This window comes from Corvus hawaiiensis, chromosome 6 (assembly GCF_020740725.1).
Source record: "Corvus hawaiiensis isolate bCorHaw1 chromosome 6, bCorHaw1.pri.cur, whole genome shotgun sequence".
NCBI classification, from domain to species: domain Eukaryota; kingdom Metazoa; phylum Chordata; class Aves; order Passeriformes; family Corvidae; genus Corvus; species Corvus hawaiiensis.
The window spans coordinates 54,722,587-54,749,002 of record NC_063218.1 but is presented as its reverse complement, the minus strand read 5'-3'; the positions used below and the strand labels follow the sequence as shown (position 1 = coordinate 54,749,002).

Here is a 26,416-nt window from a genome sequence, read left to right as displayed (position 1 = left end):
GAGTAAATGATGCATTTAACTACAGTATGCAATGAAAGTGGACTTTCTTCATGCAAGTATGCTAAGTATAAATAAAAATGGCTAAAGACAACTATTTTCTATGAGGTAATGACTACGTGGGATTATCACCATGTTTTCGGAACCTTTTTGCCTGGTTTGCGCTTCCACTATTAGCACAGTAAATATTACCATATCCCACAACCGTAGGGAGGAGGAGAGAAGATCCAGCAGGCAGGAATTGTGCAGCAAGATTGATTGATTTAATTATTTTACAAACTCTTTTATAGACTTTTCCTTCATAGTCTAATTGGACAAAGGATCACCCACCCTCTAGGTGGATTGGCTAGAAATCCTGAAACATCCATTGTCAAAATATTTTTCTACTGTACCATAAACATAGTTCTACAAGGTCACAGGTGTTCATAGTTTATAGAATTTCTGCTAATCTCTTTGTGAGAGGGAAAAATATCCCACAGCTTAGAAAGCAGCAGGAAAATTCCTTGCTAACAGCATTTTTGTATCCACAATTCCCCCTTTTTGTTTTATAAGATAACAATTCTACTATTAAACAGAATTTTACATCAGTTAATAATTCTAAGTATGTCTATAAGGCTTTACTATCTGACTTCATAACAAGAAATTTGAAGTTCAGTCTCTGCTTGTGGAAGGACCATCTGCCTGATGGTCGACATCCTGGTCGTCATCATCAGAAGAGCCGTTAGGCTGATGATCTACATTCTGGTCGCCATTTGGATGGTTGGCGTTCTGGCCGTCATTTGGAGGTTGCCTGTTCTGCCTCTGGTGCTGTAGGTCAGGGCGAACGCGTTTTGCAGGTAGCCACTGTACCCCAGTATCTGTGGAAACGCAAGCATACCCACGACCCCAAACTATAAGCTCATGAGGGCCTTCCCACTGGTTAGGGAGTAAATTCCGTACCCAGACTTTTGCCCGGGGCAGTTGTGTCTCGCCTGAAGACTGCAATGAGAGAAAATGATTCAGAATAACAGGATTATTTGAATTTTGTGGTACTGTAAAGTGATTAATTGTATACAAAGCTTTTGCTAGTTGGCTTCAGTAACCAAATTCAAAGGTTCCTGTGAGAATCATTGAAAAGCCATGGTAACAGCCCTTAATTCGACTAACAGAGCAGAGTCTGACTCGGATTGGTGTGTTAGTCAAGCACCGCAAAGGCAGTGTAGGATACTGTGTGCTCTTACGCACAGCAACCCCTGCTAAAAATTTGTCCCAATCTGTACCCCCCAAGCTGCCTGTCCCCAAAGGGAAGTGGTTAGCAAGTTAGTTAAGGGAAGTGGTAGTAACATAAGGCCTAATTGTAGCTGTGTGCCCCTCTGAGTCCTTCACCACCACAGGCCGTTCGCTTAAATAGCTCTGTGTGGTTCCTCCTACTCCTGTGATGGCCGATCCCACCGCGGTTAAAGGCCATGAGGGAGGCCACGCAGAGGAGGAGATGACAGTTACATCAGCACCAGTATCAATCAAACCTCGAAGCTGAGTCCGGGGCAGACGGGCGTTCGGCCGGATCAGGGTACATGTCATCTGTGGCCTTTGGTCAGAGATGTCTGCAGTCCAGAAGGCCTGCGGAAGTCCCGTAGATCCACTGCCGTCATCTTCGTGAGTTTGTTGTTCTATCCTGGGGACACAAGACTTAAAAGGCACTAATTTAGCAAGGCAAGTCCTTTCAGGAATAGTTACAGGGGGTTTTTGCGTGGAGACCATAGCGCAATCTGACCTTTAAAGTCAGCGTCAATAACTCCTGAGTGCACTAAGATTCCTTGATGGGCAACGTCAGGTTTTCCCTCCAGCATCGCACTGGATCCCTGGGCTAAGGGTCCATATGCGTCCAAGGGAACCTTATAAATACCGCTAGAGTCTAAGACGACTGCAGCTGCGGTGTGGACGTCAAACCCGTCTAATCCGTGGGTGCCGTCTGATCCCTGGGTGCCGTCTCTAGGGTGGCTGGGTAGGCCTGTGCCTGTACCTGTGCCACTCTCTGGGGGAGCGACTGCATCGGAGAGCAATTCCCCCTCCTTGCACCCCAGCGGAAGTTTCCCAACAACGGCCGACCATCGGCATGAGTCCGGGATCTACAATAGTCCGTGCAATGCCCTGGTCTGCCACACCTCTTGCACTGGGAGATTGCTGTGTTCTCTTTTTGTCTTGGCTTAGGCCGTTTCTATTTTTTCGTGCATTTGGGCTGCTTTGGTTCACAATCAGAAGATGTGTGAACAGGCTGCAGAAACGCAGCCAAAGCAGACCTTTTCTGGTTCCCAGATCCCACCTTAGAGCAGGCTTCGACCATGTCTGTTACCTCAGGATCCCCTGGCAAAGCATCTATGACTTTTCTGCACTCTTCATTTGCGTTATCTCTCACTAACTGCCTTAACAACATCTGCCTTAACCCGTCATGCTCAACCTGCTTCTTGAGAGAAGCAGCGACTTTCTCTACGAAAGAGAGGAATGACTGATTTGCCTTCAACTATTTCAGTATATTGCTTTCTGGGTGCTGACAATTCCATGGTTTGCAACAAGGCAGCCACGCCAACCTGCTGAGCTCGCTGCAGGACGCTAGAGGGAAAGGTACCCTGGAGACTGGGATCAGAGAAGGGACCAGTCCCCATAAGAGCATCCATTCCCACTGCGTGTCTAGGATCGGCAGCAGGGAGCTGCATATTCCCTAATGCAGCCTTGTCGGCCAGCTTTCTCCAGGTTTTCTCAAAAACTGTAAATTGTATAGGTTGAAATAGGATTTGACCCAGGTGTCTGATAACGAATGGAGCAAGCAAATCTGTATTTATCACCCTTATTATTTGCATAACCTCAGCAGAACCGAGCCCATGTTGTGCCACCTTGGATTGCAGATCCTGTGCAACCTTCCAAGCAATCACCTCATGCTTGTCACACTCGCCTGAATTTGGGAGAGCCTTACACACTGGGAAAGCTTGGATCTCCCCTTTTGGGGAGTCAGTACCACCCTGAACTTCTGGCACAGCCTGTGGATGCAGTGTAACAGCTTCCCGATTATTCCCAGAATCCTCAAATCTTTTTGGCATCCCAAGTGTTTCCAATAAATTCCAATCACTCTCCTCCAAAGCCCGCATCTTAACTGACTCCAAGAAATGATTGTAGTGCGTCGGACACGCAGTCACCGTGCAGTCCAGAAAGGTCCAAGGGTGAGACCAGAGCAGCCTTTTCTTTCACTGCCTGGTTACGGCCGCTTTACGCCCCAGGGCCAAAGCCTCCTCTGCCTCACTGCCCAACGATGAGTCATCGAGTAAAGGCAACTCTGAGGTGCCGTGAACGAGCAGAGGTGGGCTGGGAGGAACGGACTGACCAGAAGAGAAACTGACGGCAGAGGCTGCAGTTGGCTGTGCTGTGGTTTGAACAGCAGCTTCTTTTCGGGATGCGATCTCGGCCGTTTTTGACCGACCTGCAACTGGAGCTGCCGCAGCCGTCTCCAGTGCTGCTGTCGCGCACAGAGCCGCTGCCGTCTCTTGTTCCGCGGCAGTGTTCGGTGCCACCGCTGGCCCCTGTGCTGTGGTCGCTTCCAGAACTGCGGCCATCTCCTGCGCCGGTCGCTGACACCATGGCCGTGGGTTCCAGGTTTGGAGCCGCTGGCTGCGTCACTTACGGGTTCGGAGCCACGTCTCTCGTGGACGGCACGGGCGGCGCAGGCCCAGCGCACCCCACGTGGCCAGGGGCCTCCAGCCCCTGCAGCAGCTGCTTTTGCAAGCTGAGCACTTCTGATAACTGCCATGATATGTTTGGCAGTTCCGACAACTGCTGTGATATATTCGGCAGATGATGTATTAGAAGGTCAACTGCTTGTGTCTGTGACTGCACAGAACAGTCTGGCGCTACAGAGGGCAAAAAGGTACATCTGGGCATTCTCGGTGCAATGGATACATGCGCAGATGGGCTAGGAGCCACCATGGGTGTCCAAGAGGCCAGACCACTGACACGTGGCCGCGGATAAGCCGTGGCCGCCGCTGAGCCAAACGGCAAGGCGGGCTGCGCGCCTTCCCGCTGCCCCGACACCCCCGCCTCTGCCAGTGCAGGGTCCTTGGGGGCCGCGGAGCCCTGCAACTGTGCAGGGTGACCCAGGGCAGGCTCCAGGGCAGGCTCTGCCCGTGCCAGGGGGGTTTTTTCAGGTCCACCACCACATGCCCCTGGAGCCACGTCAGTGGGGTCCCCTTCGGATATCTCTCCATCACTCGCCACCAAGACAGGCGAGCCAGCTCTGCTGCCACAGTCAAGGTCTATCAGCAGGTTAAATAAAAATCGCCAAGCGCAGAATAATTCTAACACTGCCAGATCCCCAAATGGAAGCTCATGCGGGACAGCACAGCCCATCTCCTGCTATATCCCAAAATCCAGGGCCGTGTCTCTGTCCAGGGAAATGCCATGCAGGGCAGCCCAGTCTAATAACTCACAGAGTGAATTCTCAGGAATGGAGGTGTGCATTATACTGAAAACACCTTTCCACACCGTTACCACAACGTCGCTTTTTAAGCCGCTGTTCGCCATTTTTTCAGTCCCGTCGGACATCCCGGTCCCGGGCGGGGGGGGAAGGGAACAGTGTACCTCTAGAGAAATTCGGCTTGGCACACAGCGTGCAGGACACGTCGGGGTTCACCAAATATTAGTGCAGTAAATATTACCGTATCCCGCAACCGTAGGAGGAGGAGAGCAATCCAGCAGGCAGGAATTGTGCAGCAAGATTGATTGATTTAATTATTTTACAAACTCTTTTATAGACCTTTCCTTCATAATCTAATTGGACAAAAGATCACCCACCCCCTGGGTGGATTGGCTAGAAATCCTGAAACATCCATTGTCAAAATATTTTTCTACTGTACCATAAACATAGTTCTACAAGGTCACAGGTGTTCATAGTTAATAGAACTTCTGCTAATCTCTTTGTGAGAGAGAAAAGCATCCCACGGCTTAGAAAGCAGCAGGAAAATTCCTTGCTAACAGCATTTTTGTATCCACACTTCCACCACTGTAGAATCGAAGTGCGGCTTTGTTTCCACAGGCAGCAGAGAGAACGGCAGCTTCGGCACCTTTGGGAATGCAAGCATTTACTTTTTCCAGTGCAACAGGATATGGGGAGAAACAGCCTCAGTCACAAAGGTAATAGAGGGGTTTTTAGCCAGCAGTGAGAAGACTTGTGAGGATATTTAGGTACGAGTGGTAACATGGATCACTAACAGCCTGTTTTTGCAGGTAGAATGGAATAAAGCCTTGGCATCAGCCTGTAACCAGGATGTGTGCTCTTTCTCCATATGCTTGATTATTTGTCTGAGGGATCTTAACTTCTTGCAAGTAGCACTTGTCATCTTGGCTTACTGTTTTTACAGGGTTTGTTCACGTTTTGTGAATGTCTCTAGAATACAAACTTGTTTCTTTTCTGTTTTTCACAGTGAATTCCAGGTCTATGAAGATACTCAACTACAGAAACCATCTTGTTCTGAGGGTAAGTAGTCAAGTTTTTTAGCGTCAAGGAGAAGGTTTGGTTAAAGGGAAGTGTTCCAGGAGTACCGAGATGGCAGCAAAGTAAAACCCAAAGCCTAGGTGGATTAGAAGAATGACAGTGTGTGTGCTAGTAGTGCCTTTTACCATATTGACCACAACATGGGGCATCTGAGATCTGAGAACTGTCACTATGTGAAAGAACTTCCAAGCAAAAGAGCATTTTCCTTTCAGCAGCTGGAAAGTTTTCTTCCATCTTTCATGTTTGCAGTCTTACTAAAATCTCAGAAGAGTTTAATGCTACCATTAGATTGATACTTCCTTAAGTCCTTTTCCCCTGGAGGTTTTGGTAGAGGAATACAGACAGAAATTGTATATTTTTGATTTTGGTAAGTTGTGTTAGGAAGGTCACATCCTGAAGAAATTTACTTCTGATCCGACCTGACTCTGTTGCTGTTGACAGAGGTTATCCAGACTCCTGATGTGTGCCCAGATACCCACAGTGGAAATCCATTTGTAAACTCTGAGGAGGAACAGAGAAATGAGGGCAGCCTTGCAAAAAAAGGTACAAATTCTGAAACGTAGTGTGAAACCAGCACGTTAGCTCACATAATATGGTGGTAAATGTGTGGTTCATTAATGTGACAAACCCAAGCCTTTTTTAATGGGTTTCTTTATATGCCAGCTCTGTAACTGCCTGCTAGGAGCAGTACTTTTAAGACAAGGTGTTAACCATTTTAAGTAGTGTTGGATATGCTATTTTGGAAAAACTGTGGATATGATAGAGCCTCTTGGTTTTTCTTTACAGATGTAGGTCTGCTTCCCCCACCGGCTGCTGCTCCATCTTTCTCTATATTTGATGAATCCTCTACTTTGACAAATCAGAATATAAGGTAGAATTATTCAAGACCTAGATTTCAGAGGGAAGGAAAACAGAAGTATCAAAGCACTTTGTGTAGCAGCTGAAATAACTGTTTCTTGCAGGGGTGTGTGGGGGTGTGCATTTTGTTTTGTTTCTATATGGGTATTTTTTATTTCCTCACTCAGAGTCCATGATGAGGAAATACTCTCCTGTTCTTCATCTTCAACCTGGAACTATTTAAGCTGCTCTATAGACCTCCTTCATTCTGGAGAGCTGTATCTATTGCATACTGGTAGTTCTGTAGTAGAAATTAGTTGATTGGAAGAAAGGGAAATGTTCAGCTTTTAAATAAAGAAAAATTTGTCTTAAAGTCTACAACCTTTTCACTGTCTCTCCTTTTTTTTTCAGGATGAGCTGAATGGAATTGAACGTTTGACTGAGGATGCCATTGTGACCGGCTCCTACAAGAACAACACCCTTTGTGCCAACCCAGAAGACACGTGTGACTTCAACAGGGCTGCCCACCTGGCCTCAACGCCCTTTCATGGGGTGGCAGCTCAGAGAGTCCCAGCTCCTGCTTTCTCGCAGAGTGAGCTGAAGGAAGACAGTCCAGAATCCGAGAGCGCACCTCTGAACCAGGAGACGCTGGTGTGTGAAGGAGCGTACACTGAAGCTCTCCGTGTAAAAAAACTGAGGTAATCAACAGTAGAGGACCTTAAACCCCTCCTCCTGCATGTCTTTCACAGTTGTGCTTTTAGTGTTGCTAAGGGAGGAGTTTTCTGAAAAGACCAGAATATAGTGGGGAGAGCCATTTCTTTAGCTCAGGGTCCACTCTGCCTTGAGCAGATTTAAGAGGTAATAGCAAGCCCACCTGGCTTTTCAGCCTTACTGCTGTGGGACTTAACAACAAGGTTTTTAAACAAAATAACTTGCAGAGAAATTAGTAAACGCATTCTGTCTTCATTATCAAACATGACAAGCAGAATCACTGGTTCCTTTTATACTTGTAGAGAGAAGGTAATTAATGGGACTGAGCATCACATTAACACAGCCATACTCTTCTGGGAGCCACTTTTGGGCATGTCAAACTATGTATTTTCCAGGGATACCCAAAAAGTGAGGTTTTCTGTGACACCAAAGCACAACTACACGCCACTTGCAGGAAGTGAGCACCTCAGGAAAAATAACAGCATTTAAGGCAGAGAAATAACGTGGGGAATCAGCGGGCGCCAGCAGTTAGGAGAGGCAAAGAGCGGGAACACACGCGAGCAGGAACAGGAGGATGCCTTTCGGATGAGATTAACTGCGAGGGCATTAATTATAAAATTATTTCTATTTCCCCGCGGGCTGCCGCGGGTGAGGAGGAAACTACATTTCCCGTGATAGCCCGGGGCGACGCAGGACGGCGCCGATCACGTGGGACTGGGTGCAGCCAATGGGGAGGTGGGAGAGGTTTGAATTCTGAGGCGGTGCCGCCGTTACGGCTTTTGCTCTGCTGGGGTCCTGTGGTGGCTCGGGCGGCTCGCGCCGCTGGGAGCTGTGTGCGGTGCGTCCCGCTGGGGGGGGGCGTTCGCGGGGCTGGGGCGGCCTGAGGTGCTTTAGAGTCCGTGAGGGGATGAGGGCTGAGGCGGTGTGGGGTGAGAGGTGCGCGGGGCTGAGGGTTGTGTGGTCCGTGAGGGACTGAGGCGGCCGCAGCGGCTTTGAAGTGTGGGGGGTTGAGGGTTGTGGAGTCCGTGAGTGGCGCGTGGGTCCGTGAGGGGCGCGCGCCGGTGGGGTCGGGGGGGGGCTGAGGGGCTGTGAAGTGTGTGAGGGGCTGTGGGCCGTGACGGGCGTTCGGAGGTCTGTGGGGTCCGTGAGGGGCTGAGAGGTGCTCGGGTCTGATGTTTGTGGGGTCCATAAGGGACTAAGGCGGCCTTCGGGGCTGTGAGGTGCGCGGAGCTGATGGGTGTGAAGTCCTTGAGAGGCGCTCGGGGATCCCTGTGGGGCTGAGGAGCCGTGAGGTGCGTACGGCTTGAGGGGCTGGGGGTGGGCTATGGCATTCCTGTGGGGCTGAGGGGCTGTAAATTGTGAGGTGCACGGGACTGAAGCCTTTGGGATTACTGAGGTGTGCGCGGCTGAGGGCTGTGGGGTGCGCGCGCCTGTGAGGCGCTCGGAGGTCCCGGAGGGGCTGTGGTTTGTGAGGTGTGTGGGGCTGTGGGCGTCTCTGGGTGGCTGTGAAGGGTCTGTGAGGTGCTCTGTGGGGTCTGTGAGGGGCTGAGAGCTGAGGCGGTCCTGAGGGTCTGTAAGGTGTGAGGCGCACGGGTCTGAGAGGCTGTGGGGTCCCGTGAGGGCGCGGAGGGCTGTGGGAGTCCTTGAGGGGCTGTGAGGTGTGTAAGGCGGAGGGATTCTGGGATCCGTGAGGGGCTGTACGGGATGAGGTACTTGGCGCTCGCGGCTGTGGCTCTCTGAGACGTATTATTCTGCCTGGCACGGCTGCCCGGACAGTGCGGGGTCCCCGGTCCCGGCGTGGGGCGGTGCGTCCCGGGGAACCAACAGCCTCGCCTCCCCTCGGTGCCGGCGAGGAGTCCCCGCCGCCTCCCCGCAGGGGTCGAGGCTCGGCTGTGTCCCCCGCCTTCTGCAACGGTTCCTGCAACTGGTGAAGAGCCATAGGGGCTCGACTGAGCCTCGCTGAGCCTCCCCCTGGCCGGAGCGCACCCGTCGCTAGCCCCTGTGAGGAAGGTGGGGGTCTCGGAGCAGGGAAAAGAGCAGTCACTGGGGAGGGAGATGGGTTAATCTTAGTGGCCTTTCCTGCTAACATCGCCTGCCTGCAGTTCTTCACTGTGAAGATTGGTTCTTTTTACATATATTTCCCGTGGAGGAGAATTAAACCTCCAAATCCTTCTAAAAGTTGGGCATCCAAGCGGCATGTTTTGGCTGCACAGAAAACTCGGGGACGAATGAGCTGAGGAAAGCCGGCTCTGTCAGGTTTCAGGTCAGTACCCAGCATTACAGGTGTCCATTTCTTGTTAAACGCAGGATTAAAGGAGAGGCGGTCATGTCCCAGGAGGGCAGCCACGAGTGGGAGCTGAGCAAGGAGAATGTGCAGCCCCTCAGGCAGGGGCGGGTGATGTCCAGCCTGCAGGAGGCGCTGGCTCAGCAGGACTCCTCCAGCCACACTGCTGTGCAGCTTAAAAAACGGTGAGTGATGTTATAGCAGCTCCTTTCCCCTTCCTCCCTCCTGCTCATTTTATCTATGTCTTCTTTAACTGTACTAATCTAATAGGAGTTAAAAAAGGCATAAAAGAAGTCTAGTAACTGATCTCTATACTATTATCACACTCTAGGATTTTAGAACTAGTCACTGCAGGTGCTGTGTAGTACAGACTTCAACTTTTTATGTTTGCAATGAAGCATTTAAACAGCAAACAGTATGGAGATTTGGCTGTGCTTTTTAATAAAATAACTCTTAGTTTGTAATGTACAAGAAATTTATAGTGATACAAATGTATTTATTGGATGAATAATTTTATCTTTTAGGGAGTTTGAAGCAGAAATACGATTTTACTCTGGAGATGATCCTCTGGATGTGTGGGAGCGGTAAGTTTCCCTTTATTTCAGAAAAAAGAGTTGAATGGTCAGACATCCTTGTAAAAGCAAGGGGAACAGATTCTAATTTAATAAGAAACTCATTAAAAGCTAAGTTCTATAATTGCTTTTTAGTGTTATATTGTGTTTCAATGTTGTGCCTATTTTTTTCTTCATCTCTTTGTATTTTACAGATGCTTATTAAGAACTGACTTACTATGAACACATTCTGTCTCTAGGTACATCAAGTGGACAGAGCAGACCTTCCCTGGGGGTGGCAAGGATGGCAACCTCGCAGCAGTTCTGGAAAGAGCAGTGAGAGCCCTCCATGGGCAGCAGCGATACTACAAAGATCCTCGCTATCTTAATCTCTGGCTCAAGTTTGTGAGTGTTTCAGGAACATCTCTTGGGGGCTGCGTTTCCTTGGGACTTGTCACGTTGTCTGCATACAGCTAAGTTGATTTTGTGACAAGACTCAAACAGTGTTGTACAATGGGTGCAATATTTGATGTACTTTCCTGCAAACATGTTACTCTTGAATTCTGCTTCTCATTTCCAGACTGTTTTTTAGGGTTGTTCACTTTGGACAGCTACAAACTCAAGAAGTTTTTGTTTTGGAAAAGCTGCCTTGAATAAATAGAGCTCAAATATTTATTTAAGGAGAAAGAGAAGCAATTTAAAGATACATCATCTAAAATGTATCTGTCCTACCAGATATTTTAGCATCTAGCTGTCTTCTATCCACATACTTTTAAACTCTAAACCAAGCTAAGCATGTTCTGGTCCTGCCCTGTCTCTCCATTGCTGTAATTTTTGTTCTCCACATCTTTTCAAAGCAGCTTTCCCCAGCTTTAGCTTGCTGAGCTAATTTACCAGTTCCAAAACTGGCAAGGAATGTGCTATACTTCATGTGAAGCTAAAATAGCTGTTCTCCGGAATGCTAATATGGTGTAATTCAGTCACTGAATTACCTCAGATTCAAACAAGAAATGATAAAATGCCATGTACTGGCCTTACAGCTGCTCCTGTCAGATTTGTATTGAAATCAGTGGGGTCTTGCTGGGGGCATTGAAATGCAGATTTTGACTGGGAACCCTCTGCAGTACCGTGTGATTGTTGGCATACTTGGGTCGTTTCAGGGTGATTGCTGCAACGAGCCTTTGGATCTGTACAGTTACCTGCGCAGCCAGGAGATCGGCACCACGCTGGCCCTGCTCTACATCACCTGGGCGGAGGCGCTCGAGGCCAGGGGGAGCTTCAGGAAAGCAGATCTGATATTCCAGGAAGGGCTCCAGCGCAAGGCTGAGCCTTTGGAAAAACTCCAGGCTCATCACAAGTAAGGGACAAACTTAGATTTTCCCCTCGGTTCCTGGGGTAGGGAAGGTTATGCTAAGTTCTCCAATGTTTTTTTTCTAGGCAGTTTCAGGCCCGTGTTTCTCGGCAGACACTACTGGCACTTGAGGAAAGTCCTGATGGAGACAATATGGGATTGCTGGAAATTGCAGAGCCTCAGAGAAGTTCACTGGCAGATCTCAAAGGCAGAGGGAAGAAAAAAGTGAGAGCCCCCATTAGTCGTGTGGGAGATGCAGTTAAAGGTACATTCCAGAGCTGAAACAACCTGTTATTGGAGGAGTTTCATCTCTGTAACATGGAATTTGCAATTGAATGTGACAGTTGAAGGTTAATTGACTTAAATCTTTCTCCTTATAGCCATAAACCCAAACAGCCAGCCTCTGCCTTCTCTGCAGCTTTCCAATACTCCAAGTTTTGCTGTGTTTGATGAAAATTCTGTGTCTGGACCTGAGATTCCTACACTTACAGCACAGTCATGGCCAGCGCCACCAGTTCCCAGGGCCAAGGAGAATGAACTCAGTGCTGGACCTTGGAACTCTGGCAGGGTAAGGAGGCTTGAAATGGACTGGGAAAAGAGAGGAAGGTGTGTGTAAGCTGATGACTTCTGATCTCTGAGGCAGAGGTCGTGTCTTTCTCCCTTGCCTGTGGTTTGTGTCTATTGTAAATACAGATTTAATCATAGAATCGTGAAACTGTTTGACTTGGGAGGGACCTTATAGATCATCTGGTTTCACCTTCCACTAGACCAGGTTGCTCCAAGCCCCATCCAACCTGACCTTGGACACTTGAAGGGATGGGGCAGCAACAGCTTCTCTGGGCAACCTGTGCCAGTGCCTGAGCACCCTCCCAGAGAAGAATTTCTTCCCAATATCTCATCCACACCCACCCTCCTTTGGCTTAAGGCCATTCCCTCTTGTCCTGTCACTGCATGCCCTTGTGAAGAGTTGCTCTCCTTCTGGAGAGTCCCTGGCCATGCATACTCCATTCAAGTTTAGCAAGCTGATATTGCTAGAATAAGGTTTAAAAACTCTGTGGAGTTTTAAAATCAAGGACTTGAAATTCTCGCTAACCATAAGAATTGGCAGAGGTGGCCTGCTAAACTGTTTGGAGGGCAGAACAGGAATGTAAGAGGGAAAGCATTAGCCAAGGAATGGGAGAGAAGCCAGGCATTAGTTAAATCTGTAAGGAAGAAGCGTAAGAGTTAAATTATATTGGAAAATACAAGCTGAAGGAAGGACTTGTTGCCTGAATTGTGAAAATAAGCCATGTACAGCATTCTGCAAGTCTTGTTTTGAAGTGCTTGTGAGGAAAACAGAAGAGCGGAGATCAAAAGAATTCAACTGCTGTATCAATGGAATATTTATCCTGACAATAGGATCACAGAAAGTAGCTTCCAATGGCTTAAACTAAACATCAAAAGAAGCAGCTGAGCTACAGGTGCTTAGGCTGTTCTGGAGAAGTGATGCAAGGGATTGTCTGAAGGGAATCAATCCTGTGAGATCAGGTTTGTTTCATAGGTGCTCAGATAACCCCCAGTGTTCCCATGCTCTTTGTAGCTCAGAAAAGAACACTAGAAAGTCATGAGATTGGTGCCTGGAAATAGAACACAAACTTCTCCAGACCATGTTAGAATGATAATATAAAAGCAAACCTTCACTTGAAAGCCTTCAGGTACCCAATATGGCGAAAAATAGCGCCCCAAATTAGATCCTTACAACTGATAAAATCAGGCAATTAGAGTATCTGGCCAATATTGTCCAACTAGAGGAGTGGTTGGTTAGGTAATGTCCCACCCTGGGTTCTGCCCTCCTACCCTACCTTTTTTGTGCCTGTGGTTACGTGGTGCCAAATAAAATGTCCTTGGAGAAGTAACAGGCAAGACATAACAAAATTTTAGGAATGTGTCAATAAGCACCTGTTCACTGTGGGAAGAAAGGTGGGAAAGTACTAGAAGTTACACCGAGGCACTTAACAGTCTACAAAGCTGCAAATACATGAAGATTACATAAAAGCTGAAAACTTGAGGCATCAAGAGGACAAAAATATTTTCATCTTCTCAATATGGACACTGTTGTAAGTGAAGCTTAGTAACAAAACCTCAAATGAGGGAAGGATGCAACCAGGCTAAAATGGAGGGAAACTCCAGGAATATTCTTTTCAGATAGAAAGCAATTTGGTTAAATGAATGGAAAAGTTTAGTAAATCACAGGTTTAATTTAGCTGAGAAGAATGAGGAAGAATTATTAATATAAAACTTCTTTTCTCAGTCTCTTTGTGCTACTTGACACATTCATTCTGATCTCTGAGTGCTTCCATATTTCTTTTAATGTCTGCCCTTAGAGTTCTCTCTGCTCCCGCCTTAATGAAATTTCTTAGATTTAATGAAATAAAATATCCTGTTTCTGGCAGAAGGGTTGAGGATGTTTAATTCCCCTCCACTGAAGGGCAATGCAAGAATAACCTTTGGTGAATGCTCTGAGATCTTAAAACCTGCCCAGGGAAGAAGGGGTTTCTCTTATTGCTGGTGTCAAGATGGCTCAGTAAGCAGTTTGGGAAATGATGGAAAAGAGGAGTGAGTTTGTGAAGTATTCCCACCACATAACTTTTTTTTTGTGCTGAAGAGTGCCAGAGAATTCAACTAGGCAGATGAGAGTAACGTGTTGTCAGACTAAATTCCACCTCCTCTCCTTAACTAATGGACCTCAGGAGCTGTTAAGGGATTTTTGTGGTGCTGAAATGGCCTGTGATGGGAAAATTGGAAAAAAAACCCCACCCCAAGTCTGGAGGCTGTTGGTGGACAGGAGAATGAATATTATCAACGAACTGGGACAATCTTGGCTGTAAAATGAGGACCGTGGCATTTATATGTCTAATTTAAATAGGATATTGGGATAACAGGATAGTATGTATATATATCCCTGGATATGGATATAACATTCCCTCAGGCTAACAGAAGCTGGGGCTGATGAGGGCACACAGGAGGAGCACGCCTTGCCTTTTAGGTGCCAGTGTTGAGCTGGTGGGCTGTGACTGTGTGAGAAGGGAATTGATCTTGGAAAAGTCTCCGTCAAGTTTAATTTGCCTTTCCTTCCGCAGCGTCCTCGCAGAACTGTGAATTCTGGCATGGAAGTGCCCCACCCAGTGCCCAGTTTCACCCCCTATGTGGATGAGTCAGTTCAGCCACAAATGATGTGAGTCTAAGAGTTGGAGATGGGGGATTGCATTTGGAATTCTCAAAGCCGCTTCCTAAAATTCGGAGTTGTTTTGCCAAGTCCTTAAGCCTCTTGAGCTACAAGAATTTAAAAATCTGCCAGCCTGGGAGCAATTAGTGCCGCAGCTTGATGACAGAGGCTTCAGCAGAGGTTGCATAAGGACATGGGACGTGTTCAGAGCTGCTGATGATGTGGGAGCCTAGATCATATTTAAATATGCTAATTAGTGTAATCACTTCACTCAGTGTGTTTACACAAAACCACAAGCTACCTGTCTTAGGGTGCTGTTTGCTGTGAAGCAGCCCCAAATTGAGGCAGACTTGTGGCTGGTTCTTTTCTATCTTGGGAGCTCTGTGCTCAGCGTATCTGGAGTTTTCTTCTGAAATAAGCTATCAGAGTTGCCATGCCAACAGTGTTGCTTAGGTCGTGGAGGAGTGAGTGTGCTGCTTGTACAGTGCTCCCTGAAATGCTGATAAATCCCAGGAGATGGGGTGGTTTTGTTGGAGCAGAGGAAAACGCATTCTTTTGCAAGGTTGCTCTACCTTTCTGTGGCTAATGACAGCCAGGGAATAGACAGGCTCTTTCTGAGAGAGAAGTGGAAAAGCCTGTTGGATATTACAGACAGTTCCCACAGCTCTGAATTGCATGGAATCAAGGAATGCTGAGAGGTGGTGAGCAGCATGGATTGCGTGTGGACTGCAGAATAGCTCTGACCAAGGCTCTGCCGTGGTTTAGTTGAAGAATAGGTAAAAAACTGCATTCCTGTCTAAGACTGTTTCTTTCTCCTGAAAGTCAGTGATGCCACACAGTTAAACCTCTTGGCATGCCGGTCTCTCGGATGAGGATTTGTTACTTACCGAAGGCAGCTGCTTTTCATACCAGGGAGAGGGAAGGAGTGGGTAGAACTGAACGCCATGCTGAGTTAGCTCTAAGCGACTTAGGCAGAGACTTGGTAGGTAGGTTTAGATTATGTCATTGAAATCTTAAAAGTAGATATTTTTTTTTTTTTTCTGCCTTTGAATCCGTTTCCTCATGCTCCCATGGTCACCTGCCAAATAGTCTGGAAGTGTTGTGCTGAAACTTTGTAAATGTGATGCAAATCCTGCCATCAGTTGTTGTCCAGAGTTCTGGGCAGAAGAACCCTGTTGTGATCTTAGTTATGAATCCCCACACTCCCCAAAAAAAGCTTTAGAAGTCAAACATTAAGAGCACCTGTTTGCCCCATGATCACTCCCAGATGTGAGTTAATCCTGGTGAAGTCGGCTGGACTGCTGGTGTTGGTAAAGGTGTACCAGTGTTGCTTCCTCTCTCCTGAAATTAGCATGGAGGTTTCATCTGGCCCAAGAGCTTCCCTTTTTAAGTGCCTTTTGTCCTGTGTCCCTTTGCTCCCAGAGAACCATCCTACAAGCCAGAGTTTAGGGACTTGTCACGCCTGTGGTCACACAGCTCGATGGAACTAAATTGAACAGATCCTGCTTCAGGATGCACGGCAGTTCAGACATCATAAGAATTTTATTTGCTTTTGACTCGACCTTGTTAACAGTTCAGATTGGATTTGTATTTTGTTGTTTGTTTTGCTTTATTTATTTATCAGACAATTCTGAGTAGTATGCTGGCCTTTGCTGTTACTCATTCCAATTTTCTTGTGTATTTTTCTAAGCACAGAACAGAATGTCTTTGCACTACTCCAAAACCAGACCCTGGAATTAGCCCAGTTGTCTCCAGTGCCTGCTTTTCTGTGCTACAATGAAGTACACAAAGCCCAAGTAATAAAATCATGTTTTTTCAGGACTCCCTGCAAAATTGAGCCCAGCATAAACCGTGTGTTAAGTACTCGCAAACCTGAGGAGCAGGAGGACCCACTGCAGCGAGTGCAGCATCACCAGCAGGATGCTCAGGAAAAGAAAGAGATGGTGATGTACTGCAAAGAGAAAGTTTATGCTGGAGTTGATGAATTCTCTTTTGAAGAGATCCGAGCTGAAATCTACAGGAAGAAAGCGAGAAAGAAAGACGAAGGTATGTTTCAAAGTGGGCTGAAGCAAGTAAGGCTTTCCAGATGGAGTCATAAAAGTGTATTTGCTTCTGTCTGTATTGCAGCTGCTTCTCTTTTTCTACTGGGATAGTTGGTTAACTGCTCTGAGGTACAGAGCCAGTAACATATTCAACAGCTTTATATGGAAGCTGTGGGACAGGGAAAGACCACCAGAAGTTTTGGTCCCTTGGCAATTCAGGCTGTACCCACCGACTGTATGTGAAATACGCATTGGGCCTTACAGGTGTTTTTTCCTTAGATGAAATACAAGCCATAGAACGGAAGAAGGAAGAAATACAAAGGAAAATTGAGGAGCTGGAAAAGAAATTAAAGAGGAAAGAAGGTGACAAGCAGCAGCAATCGCATGAACCGGTATTGTTCTGATTTCACTGTTCTTTTCCAAGTAGCTGCAATTTTAAATAAAAGCCAAAAGGAAGCATATCTGATATTCTTCTAACACATTTTAAACTTCTTGTGACCGGATTCTTCACTAATAAAGTATATTCTCTCTCTCTCTCCTTTGCTTCCCCGTTTCCAAAACAATGCCTTCATAGTAAATACTTTAAATAATGAAACAGTCGTGACTTTGTTGTAAGCTATGTAACTGCTTACATGTCCTTCACAGGAGACTTTAGTTACCTGTTAAAGTTTATATATGGTTGCAAAGAGTAAATGATGCATTTAACTACAGTATGCAATGAAAGTGGACTTTCTTCATGCAAGTAAGCTAAGTATAAATAAAAATGGCTAAAGACAACTGTTATCTATCAGGGTTTTAATGACTACGTGGGATTATCACCATGTTTTCGGAACCTTTTTGCCTGGTTTGCGCTTCCACCACTGTAGAATCGAAGTGCGGCTTTGTTTCCACAGGCAGCAGAGAGAACGGCAGCTTCGGCACCTTTGGGAATGCAAGCATTTACTTTTTCCAGTGCAACCGGATATGGGGAGAAACAGCCTCAGTCACAAAGGTAATAGAGGGGTTTTTAGCCAGCAGTGAGAAGACTTGTGAGGATATTTAGGTACGAGTGGTAACATGGATCACTAACAGCCTGTTTTTGCAGGTAGAATGGAATAAAGCCTTGGCATCAGCCTGTAACCAGGATGTGTGCTCTTTCTCCATATGCTTGATTATTTGTCTGAGGGATCTTAACTTCTTGCAAGTAGCACTTGTCATCTTGGCTTACTGTTTTTACAGGGTTTGTTCACGTTTTGTGAATGTCTGTAGAATACAAACTTGTTTCTTTTCTGTTTTTCACAGTGAATTCCAGGTCTATGAAGATACTCAACTACAGAAACCATCTTGTTCTGAGGGTAAGTAGTCAAGTTTTTTAGCGTCAAGGAGAAGGTTTGGTTAAAGGGAAGTGTTCCAGGAGTACCGAGATGGCAGCAAAGTAAAACCCAAAGCCTAGGTGGATTAGAAGAATGACAGTGTGTGTGCTAGTAGTGCCTTTTACCATATTGACCACAACATGGGGCATCTGAGATCTGAGAACTGTCACTATGTGAAAGAACTTCCAAGCAAAAGAGCATTTTCCTTTCAGCAGCTGGAAAGTTTTCTTCCATCTTTCATGTTTGCAGTCTTACTAAAATCTCAGAAGAGTTTAATGCTACCATTAGATTGATACTTCCTTAAGTCCTTTTCCCCTGGAGGTTTTGGTAGAGGAATACAGACAGAAATTGTATATTTTTGATTTTGGTAAGTTGTGTTAGGAAGGTCACATCCTGAAGAAATTTACTTCTGATCCGACCTGACTCTGTTGCTGTTGACAGAGGTTATCCAGACTCCTGATGTGTGCCCAGATACCCACAGTGGAAATCCATTTGTAAACTCTGAGGAGGAACAGAGAAATGAGGGCAGCCTTGCAAAAAAAGGTACAAATTCTGAAGCGTAGTGTGAAACCAGCACGTTAGCTCACATAATATGGTGGTAAATGTGTGGTTCATTAATGTGACAAACCCAAGCCTTTTTTAATGGGTTTCTTTATATGCCAGCTCTGTAACTGCCTGCTAGGAGCAGTACTTTTAAGACAAGGTGTTAACCATTTTAAGTAGTGTTGGATATGCTATTTTGGAAAAACTGTGGATATGATAGAGCCTCTTGGTTTTTCTTTACAGATGTAGGTCTGCTTCCCCCACTGGCTGCTGCTCCATCTTTCTCTATATTTGATGAATCCTCTACTTTGACAAATCAGAATATAAGGTAGAATTATTCAAGACCTAGATTTCAGAGGGAAGGAAAACGGAAGTATCAAAGCACTTTGTGTAGCAGCTGAAATAACTGTTTCTTGCAGGGGTGTGTGGGGGTGTGCATTTTGTTTTGTTTCTATGGGTATTTTTTATTTCCTCACTCAGAGTCCATGATGAGGAAATACTCTCCTGTTCTTCATCTTCAACCTGGAACTATTTAAGCTGCTCTATAGACCTCCTTCATTCTGGAGAGCTGTATCTATTGCATACTGGTAGTTCTGTAGTAGAAATTAGTTGATTGAAATTATCAATAGACTTCAATTCTTGAGAGGAATGTGTTGGAGATCGGAAGCTGCTCTAATACATTTGTAATTGACCGTAACTTCTTAGTTGTTCAGCAGATCGTAGCCAGAAAAGTGCCCGTCAACCTCTCGCGGTTCGTAAGCCTGTGGATTCTCTGACTGCCAAGGAAAACACAGCAGCAGCACCAGCAGCCTGTGTAAGGAAACAATTCACCCCACAGCAGATTTCCTGCCCAGGAGACACCAACACAGCCTGTGCTGCTGTCAGACCGAGCTAGGCTGGACTGGCATCACGTGTAAAAAGCCAGGATTCTAAACTGCTGTCTGGCATGGCAATAACTGGACAGGGTGATGATGAGATTATACTGGAACTATAATGCTGTGGCTGCCTCGTCCCTGGAGGTGTTCCAGGCCAGGTTGGATGGGGCTTGGAGCAACCTGGAGCTAGTGGAAGGTGTCCCTGCCCCTGGCCAGGGGGTGGAACTCGATGGTCTTTAAGGTCCCTTCCAACCCAGATCACTCTGGGATTGTATAATAAGTAGAATTCATGAAGACTGAGTGTCCTGTTCATGTTGGAAGGTGGTGGAGTGGAAGAAAGGGAAATGTTCAGCTTTTAAATAAAGAAAAATTTGTCTTAAAGTCTACAACCTTTTCACTGTCTCTCCTTTTTTTTTCAGGATGAGCTGAATGGAATTGAACGTTTGACTGAGGATGCCATTGTGACCGGCTCCTACAAGAACAACACCCTTTGTGCCAACCCAGAAGACACGTGTGACTTCAACAGGGCTGCCCACCTGGCCTCAACGCCCTTTCATGGGGTGGCAGCTCAGAGAGTCCCAGCTCCTGCTTTCTCGCAGAGTGAGCTGAAGGAAGACAGTCCAGAATCCGAGAGCGCACCTCTGAACCAGGAGACGCTGGTGTGTGAAGGAGCGTACACTGAAGCTCTCCGTGTAAAAAAACTGAGGTAATCAACAGTAGAGGACCTTAAACCCCTCCTCCTGCATGTCTTTCACAGTTGTGCTTTTAGTGTTGCTAAGGGAGGAGTTTCTGAAAAGACCAGAATATAGTGGGGAGAGCCATTTCTTTAGCTCAGGGTCCACTCTGCCTTGAGCAGATTTAAGAGGTAATAGCAAGCCCACCTGGCTTTTCAGCATTACTGCTGTGGGACTTAACAACAAGGTTTTTAAACAAAATAACTTGCAGAGAAATTAGTAAATGCATTCTGTCTTCGTTATCAAACATGACAAGCAGAATCACTGGTTCCTTTTATACTCATAGGCTTCTGCACTTATTTTGACTATATAAAATGCATTTAGTGTTTGTGGCTTAGTTCTTCTACAGAGTTAAGAAGTTGGAGAGAACAAAAAACTAGCAAACAACATTTTATGTTCTGAAGAAAAAACATCTATTGTATGGGAGTTTCTTAATCTAGAGCTGAGTTGGATTTTCTGGCTGTTAGTGTGTAAACGTGTATACCCTGCTGAAGGTGTTTTTTACTTGGGAGGTTCCTTGAAAACTGTGCTGATTATAATTAGGAGGAGTTATTTTCCACCAAACCCTTCACTGCTTTGAAAGCACTGAAATTTTATAGCAAAGGGAGTGATAAATATTCAGTATGTCTTCTGTTGTAGCGGTCAGATTTGGTGGAAGAGAAGATTAAAAAAATCATCTGCAGACTAAGTTTCTGAGTATAATCAATCATCAAAACTGAAATGAAGCTTTGACATGACTACTGGCTTTCTGCTAGGGATGTTAATTAAATCTGGGTGTGAGCAGTATCCTGTCCTCGTGCCCGGGTTGACATTATCTACAACTTGTATCTTTGGGAAGTCTGAGTAGTTGATGGCTTTATTTACAGCCCGATCATGGAAGCAAGCCTGGAAGATACTCGCTCATCAGGTTCTTCAGTCTCAGGAGGTTCTCTGTCCTCTGTTACACAAATGTCTGCTATTAAATATCTGCAGATCACTGAGAAACTGGATCTGGCTCAGAGCTTGCCTGCTGAAGTGGTTACTGAGTCTGGAGGTGGAAATGCTACTGGTTAGTACTACCTTGAATTTCATTCACAACTAATAACTCGCAGCTGTGACAAAAAGTGGGGTTTCTTCTGTCCTTCCTGTATCCCACTGTGCTTTGTGTGTTTCCCATTGCTATGAGTTGTGACTGAACTTGTCTCCCTTGTCTGAAGCAGCAGCAAGGTGCAGTACAGAATGCTTGTCAGTATCCAAAGCATGTCAATATTAAGGTGACAGAGAAGTTACTTAAGGTACTAAAGCAGGCAGTCTGTAGGAGCAATAAGATCAAATTCCAAAATTAAAAATTTGAACTGAATGGCATTAATAACTTCTAAGATGGCTTTATTTTGGTTTGTCTTCGTTTTTTCTCTGTAATCATACTGTGTGTCTCCTGATGTGCTGATAAGCTACTACTTTGAAAAAGATGAATGTGAATTTGGAGTCTAGTGCAAGTTGCATAATTTTGGTTTAAATCTGCACTTTTAACTATGCTGTAAGCTGTTGTGCTGCTTCACAGTATCATCCTTATTCCTATTGAGGGAAAACAGTACTGGTACTTAAATAGTCAATTTCTTTGGGTTTTTTTCTTCTAGTTAAAGGCCCTTATTTCTGTCTGTTCTAAATATTTAGATTACAGTTAGAACAGAAATGGTCACAAAAAGCCATCAAAATCTGGCCTGTGGAATTAGATTTGTGTTGAATGATGGTTTTCAAGTTGTTTAACCTGCTTTAACTCCTTTGATTTTGGTTTATGGTGCTTAGAATTGCGTATTTGAAAATTCGCAGTGTATCTACTCTGGAGAATTATGTTCTCATGTGCTTGCAGACTACTTTATGATGAAGCATGCTTGGGACCTGGAATGAAAATACAATTAGAAGTGATGTCACTGAAATAGCTGGAATATTTTGGATGCATCTTTGACTTGTTTTTCTCATATGTACTAATCTTTAGAGCAAGACGAAAAATCTCTTCAGAAAAAAAAAAGAAAGCGTTTGTTCAAATGTTTTAATGGTCCTTTCTTAAACTTTGGATCTTTCCTGTTGCTTTGTTTCTTGATTTATGCACATCTCCCTTGAACTGCAGCTCTCACTCTGGATGTAGTAATTCTTAATACTGTGTAAAGAATAAAAATTACTTCAGATGTCTGTTAGTTTATTCCTGAAAAAAATGCCAGTAAATTTCCTAGGTTTGTGATGGCAAAAGCTTGGAACACGTTGTAGCCTCCAGCCTACTCTGTTTCCTGGATCTGCTTTCACAGAATTGGTTCCTGAGCAGTACTTACTGCACTGCTTTTCAAACAAGTATGGGTATAACTGTAGATACTCTGGTTCTTACCTGTGTACTGTAAATGTTCTCTCTCATTACAGCATGGCATTTGGGAGAAGGCAGTAGAGACCATCTAGTTCTTGTGTTTTATCTCAAATGATCAGGCAGAGTAAACACTTGAGGCTACATCGCTTTTTTACAGATCACCTTGTCTGTTGAATGACCTTATGTTCTGTTATGAAGGAAATTAAGTCCAGTCCTACAGGGAATTATCTTAGGTGTCTTCCAGGAGATAAAAAGCCATTAAGTTCTTAACATTGCAGTGACCAGCAGAGTTGGAGTCCAACTTTGTTTTCCTTTTCTTACATAAAACCTCTGCTGTAATCAAAGGACTAAATTTCCCTAAACCCCATAATGTAAAAACCCCAAACTGATCACTTGCTCTGGGCATGGATTTAAAAAAAGGAGTGTTGGTTTGCAGCATGAGTTTGAATTCTGCTGTGGCTGAAATAATTCAGAGCTTTGTCTCTTGTGAAAGATGCATTTTGCATGATGCTACAGTAGAACCCTTGAGACCTGATAATGGTATGTAAGGCAGTTATAAAGACAAGGGTCACATTGACTTCCCAGAACTATTGGAAAGAGATGAATTGATTTGCTAAGAGGTAGTAAACCAGAATGTGGATTGAAAGCTTCCAGTATCCAGGTTACTTTTACTGACAGATATAACCAAGTTGCAGAAAGTTAACGTAATTTCAGCTCATCTCTTCATGTTGTTTTTTTTCTTAGCGGATGATGTGGCTCAGTTCCTGTGGACCCCTGAACAGCGTGAAAAGCTTTTAGATTCTGTGCTAGCATCTGCTTCTCCAGATTTTCACTTGGAGACTGGAGCTCTGCCTCACATGGAGGTCAAGAAAGATGTTGAGCTGGGTAGGTGTGCCAGACACTCTGCAGTGCAGAGTTTGTGTTCTGATGGGTTTGATTTATGGTTCATACTCACCCTCTTAGTTTTTTGTGGTGCAGGTGGGGAATGACTTGGGAATAGCTGTTTACTGTGACAGATCATGAATGTAAACTTTCATCGCAGGAAATGAGACTTACTGCATCAAAATGGAATACTGGAGCAATAAAGAATACAAGATGTTTTTTGCCATTCCAGCTCGATGCGTTTTCCAGTGGTATGCAAAGGGATGTGCAATAAAGGTAACATGCATGATGGTTATTGTACAAGAAGTGTGAAATGGTAAAATCTCATCCATTAATATAAACCCCTAATTTCTGAATTCCATGCATGAAGTTTGCTACTTCAAGTCCTCTTCCTAATTGTGGATCTAGATTAAAGTTTCTGACTGCAAAAAATGTCTTCCCTGGTCAAGTGGGAGTAGAAAAAAAGAGGATGAGAAGAATATGAAGATGAGCAATTTTCACTTTATTCCAAAAATAAATGTTCTTCTTATGTACCTTCTTGTAGGTGTATTCTCAGCCTGTGCCTTGGGATTTTTATATCACCCTTGAGTTACAGAAGCGTTTGAATTCTGACTTTGACCAGAGCTTCAGTGAGAATTGCAGCTGTTACCTGTACCAGGATGGCTGTGCCATTGTGCACAGAGATACAAATTGCTTCACGCTCAGGGTCAGTACAGACAAACCAAGGACAATTCTTAGCAAACTCCTGCTTGGGTGCCAGTAGTGAGTTTGGGGTGGTGCTATGCTCATTGCTGAAGAGCTGCTCCTGTTTAAGCCTGCAATATAGATGCTCTGGTCTTTATCTGTGTACAAATCACGGCTGTCTGTTAATGCCTCAGTTGGGTCTGGTTTCTCATTCATAGATCATGTGCTTCTCAGAGACAATCTTGAACCAATTTTTCACATTTTCTGTCTTTGTGAGTCATAAAGGACTGGAGCCAAGAACCACATGTTATTCCACAGCAAGATTGGCATCTAAAGCTGTTGTTTAACTTGACCTCTTTCAATACATTCCAGTCAGCTATAGCAAGGTCATAGCATTTAATGTCTTGCTGAATGATTAACACTTTAAGTCTTGGAAGTGCATTTTGAATTGTTGCATGCAATACCACTGAAATTCAATAGTGATTTCAGTCCTCAGTTCAATTTCCCCCTCCTGATCTTTTGTCCAATTTTGAATAATGTTTCCTAACAGTTTACTGTTCTTGTAATTCTGTCTGGGCTGATCATGGGCAAAATCTGATTACACTAAATTTAGGGTGGGGCCGTTACCTCTGTACAGATGAATTATGAAACAAAAGGTCAGCTATAAATATTTCACCTAATCTAAAGTAGAAGGGTACAGAGACAGATGTTTATTCTCTTTTCAGGATATTCTCCATGACCGTAAGTTCATCACAAAGGAAATCCTCTTCTTGGTTGTTCATGATCTTCTGCATGTGGTAGAGAAGCTGCACAAAGCAGAGATTGTCCATGGAGATCTGAGGCCAGAGGTGTTGTTTCTGGGAGACAGGTTTGTCTCTTCCTATGAATATGGGAGGTACAGAACAGTCATTTCAGCTACAGCTCCCATGCTGCTGTAACTTCTACCCTTGAGCTGGGGTACTGAAATACTGAGGCCTGAAAAACAGGCCCTGAGCCAAAGTTGACCTCCAGTTGAACCTTCCAACCAAATGTTATATTTGTATCCACTCATTATCAAAGTATCATTGGCAATATGATCTATGTATCCACTGATTGTTGAAACATGTATTTAGAAACCAGATAAAGCCACACCTGGGTTTTGGGGGTGTAGGAGCAAAGGGAACTCACTAGGTTGTTCCTTGAGCCCTGGCCAGGCTTTGGGAGGAACCCAGGAGGAGGCTGACCCCAGATGTTCCCGCATTGAAAGTTGTGTGAGCTTGTTCATTGCGCCCTCTCCAAGCTGGGCCCTGTCCCAGCACAGTCAGAAGCTTCTTTGCCTGTGGGTGGACACACCTGTAGGAATTCTCAGTTCTGGGAGGGGCTCTCCAGTGCTTGGCTGCCACAGGGGTCCCCAGCTGCTGTGTGGCTCTGGAGGATGGTGAAGTCTTAGGGTCACTGGTACTGTACCTCAATCCCTGTAGACAATCTTTGGTAGCAATGCTGAGGTGCATTGCTGAGCTTCTCCTTGTGTAATTCTTTACAGTTTTGCATTATAGAAAATTACACTATTCCTTAAACTGGTTTCTGTGCCTCTTGTGCTGAACCTGCCCACTGGCAAAACATATACTGATTTTTCAGTCCAGGTTTTTTAGGCTCCAGTGTATTCTGATAAGAGTGAAAACACTTGATTTAGGAATAAACCTTCCTGTAGAAATAGTATACATTGACGTTGTAAAACTTATGCTCAACAAAATAGTTTTGCTATTGCCTGTGTTTTTAAGTTTCTGCTTTACCAAGGTTCTGGACCGCTAACTCAGTATGGTTCCTAACTTGCCTTTGGCTTTACATATCTGAAGCCCAGGAAATTAGAAGACATACAACAGGTGGGACTGGAATATCCAGGTACCCTTAAACAAAGTGTTCAGCTTCCTCTGCAGTCCAGCTTGTACCTTGATGCATAGACCTAATTTTCATCTTTAAGCTCTTTCCCATGTTATATTAACAAAGTCACGTATCCCTTAGAATGTGATCTGTGAACTAAGAGTGGTGATGCCTGGAAATAGAACACAAACTTCTCCAGACCATGTTAGAATGATAATATAAAAGCAAACCTTTACTTGAAAGCCTTCAGGTACCCAGTATGGCGAAAAACAGCGCTCAGAATTAGATCCTTACAATTGATAAGATCGGGCAATTAGAGGAGCGGTTGGTTAGGTAATCTCCCATCCCGGGTTCTGCCCTCCTACCCTACCTTTTTTATGCCTGTGATTACATGGTGCAAAATAAAATGTCCTTGGAGAAGTAACAGGCAAGACATAACAGAATTTTAGGAATGTGTCAATAAGTACCTGTTCACTGTGGGAAGAAAGGTGGGAAAGTACTAGAAGTTACACTGAGGCACTTAACAGTCTACAAAGCTGCAAATACATGAAGATTACATAAAAGCTGAAAACTTCAGGCATCAGTGGGAAGGCAGTAACCAGAATGTCAAATGAATCGGATATAATTCTATTACATAAATTCACTGGGGCTGTTC

General features: G+C 45.0%; 1 protein-coding gene and 1 long non-coding RNA gene across 8 annotated transcripts in view; one reads left to right on the top strand and one right to left on the bottom strand.

Annotated features, from left to right (window-relative positions):
- The window catches only part of BUB1B (BUB1 mitotic checkpoint serine/threonine kinase B), a 33,026-nt gene that overhangs the window by 388 nt on the left and 6,222 nt on the right, over positions 1-26,416 (top strand). For 2 of the 7 annotated variants that reach the window (XM_048307880.1, XM_048307884.1), the window contains exons 2-24: positions 5,057-5,154; positions 5,445-5,497; positions 6,764-7,050; positions 9,371-9,532; positions 9,872-9,931; positions 10,159-10,303; positions 11,059-11,255; positions 11,336-11,514; positions 11,630-11,817; positions 14,369-14,463; positions 16,274-16,500; positions 16,776-16,888; positions 17,390-17,487; positions 17,778-17,830; positions 18,290-18,391; positions 18,635-18,719; positions 19,097-19,205; positions 19,686-19,972; positions 20,867-21,048; positions 23,080-23,220; positions 23,378-23,493; positions 23,762-23,923; positions 24,627-24,769. In XM_048307880.1, the coding sequence (XP_048163837.1) occupies positions 5,057-5,154; positions 5,445-5,497; positions 6,764-7,050; positions 9,371-9,532; positions 9,872-9,931; positions 10,159-10,303; positions 11,059-11,255; positions 11,336-11,514; positions 11,630-11,817; positions 14,369-14,463; positions 16,274-16,500; positions 16,776-16,888; positions 17,390-17,487; positions 17,778-17,830; positions 18,290-18,391; positions 18,635-18,719; positions 19,097-19,205; positions 19,686-19,972; positions 20,867-21,048; positions 23,080-23,220; positions 23,378-23,493; positions 23,762-23,923; positions 24,627-24,769 (3,282 nt within the window). Of the gene's footprint in view, positions 1-5,056; positions 5,155-5,444; positions 5,498-5,956; positions 6,059-6,763; positions 7,051-7,817; positions 7,902-8,445; positions 9,074-9,370; positions 9,533-9,871; positions 9,932-10,158; positions 10,304-11,058; positions 11,256-11,335; positions 11,515-11,629; positions 11,818-14,368; positions 14,464-16,273; positions 16,501-16,775; positions 16,889-17,389; positions 17,488-17,777; positions 17,831-18,289; positions 18,392-18,634; positions 18,720-19,096; positions 19,206-19,685; positions 19,973-20,866; positions 21,049-23,079; positions 23,221-23,377; positions 23,494-23,761; positions 23,924-24,626; positions 24,770-26,416 lie in introns of those variants that run through there. The other 5 variants (XM_048307883.1, XM_048307881.1, XM_048307882.1 and 2 more) reach the window with 5 other exon arrangements.
- LOC125327878 lies at positions 1,983-22,103 on the bottom strand. The gene is made up of 3 exons (XR_007204416.1): positions 22,090-22,103; positions 4,925-4,929; positions 1,983-2,482 (listed from the first exon to the last, which is right to left on the bottom strand). It is a non-coding gene; the product is annotated as an uncharacterized LOC125327878 (long non-coding RNA).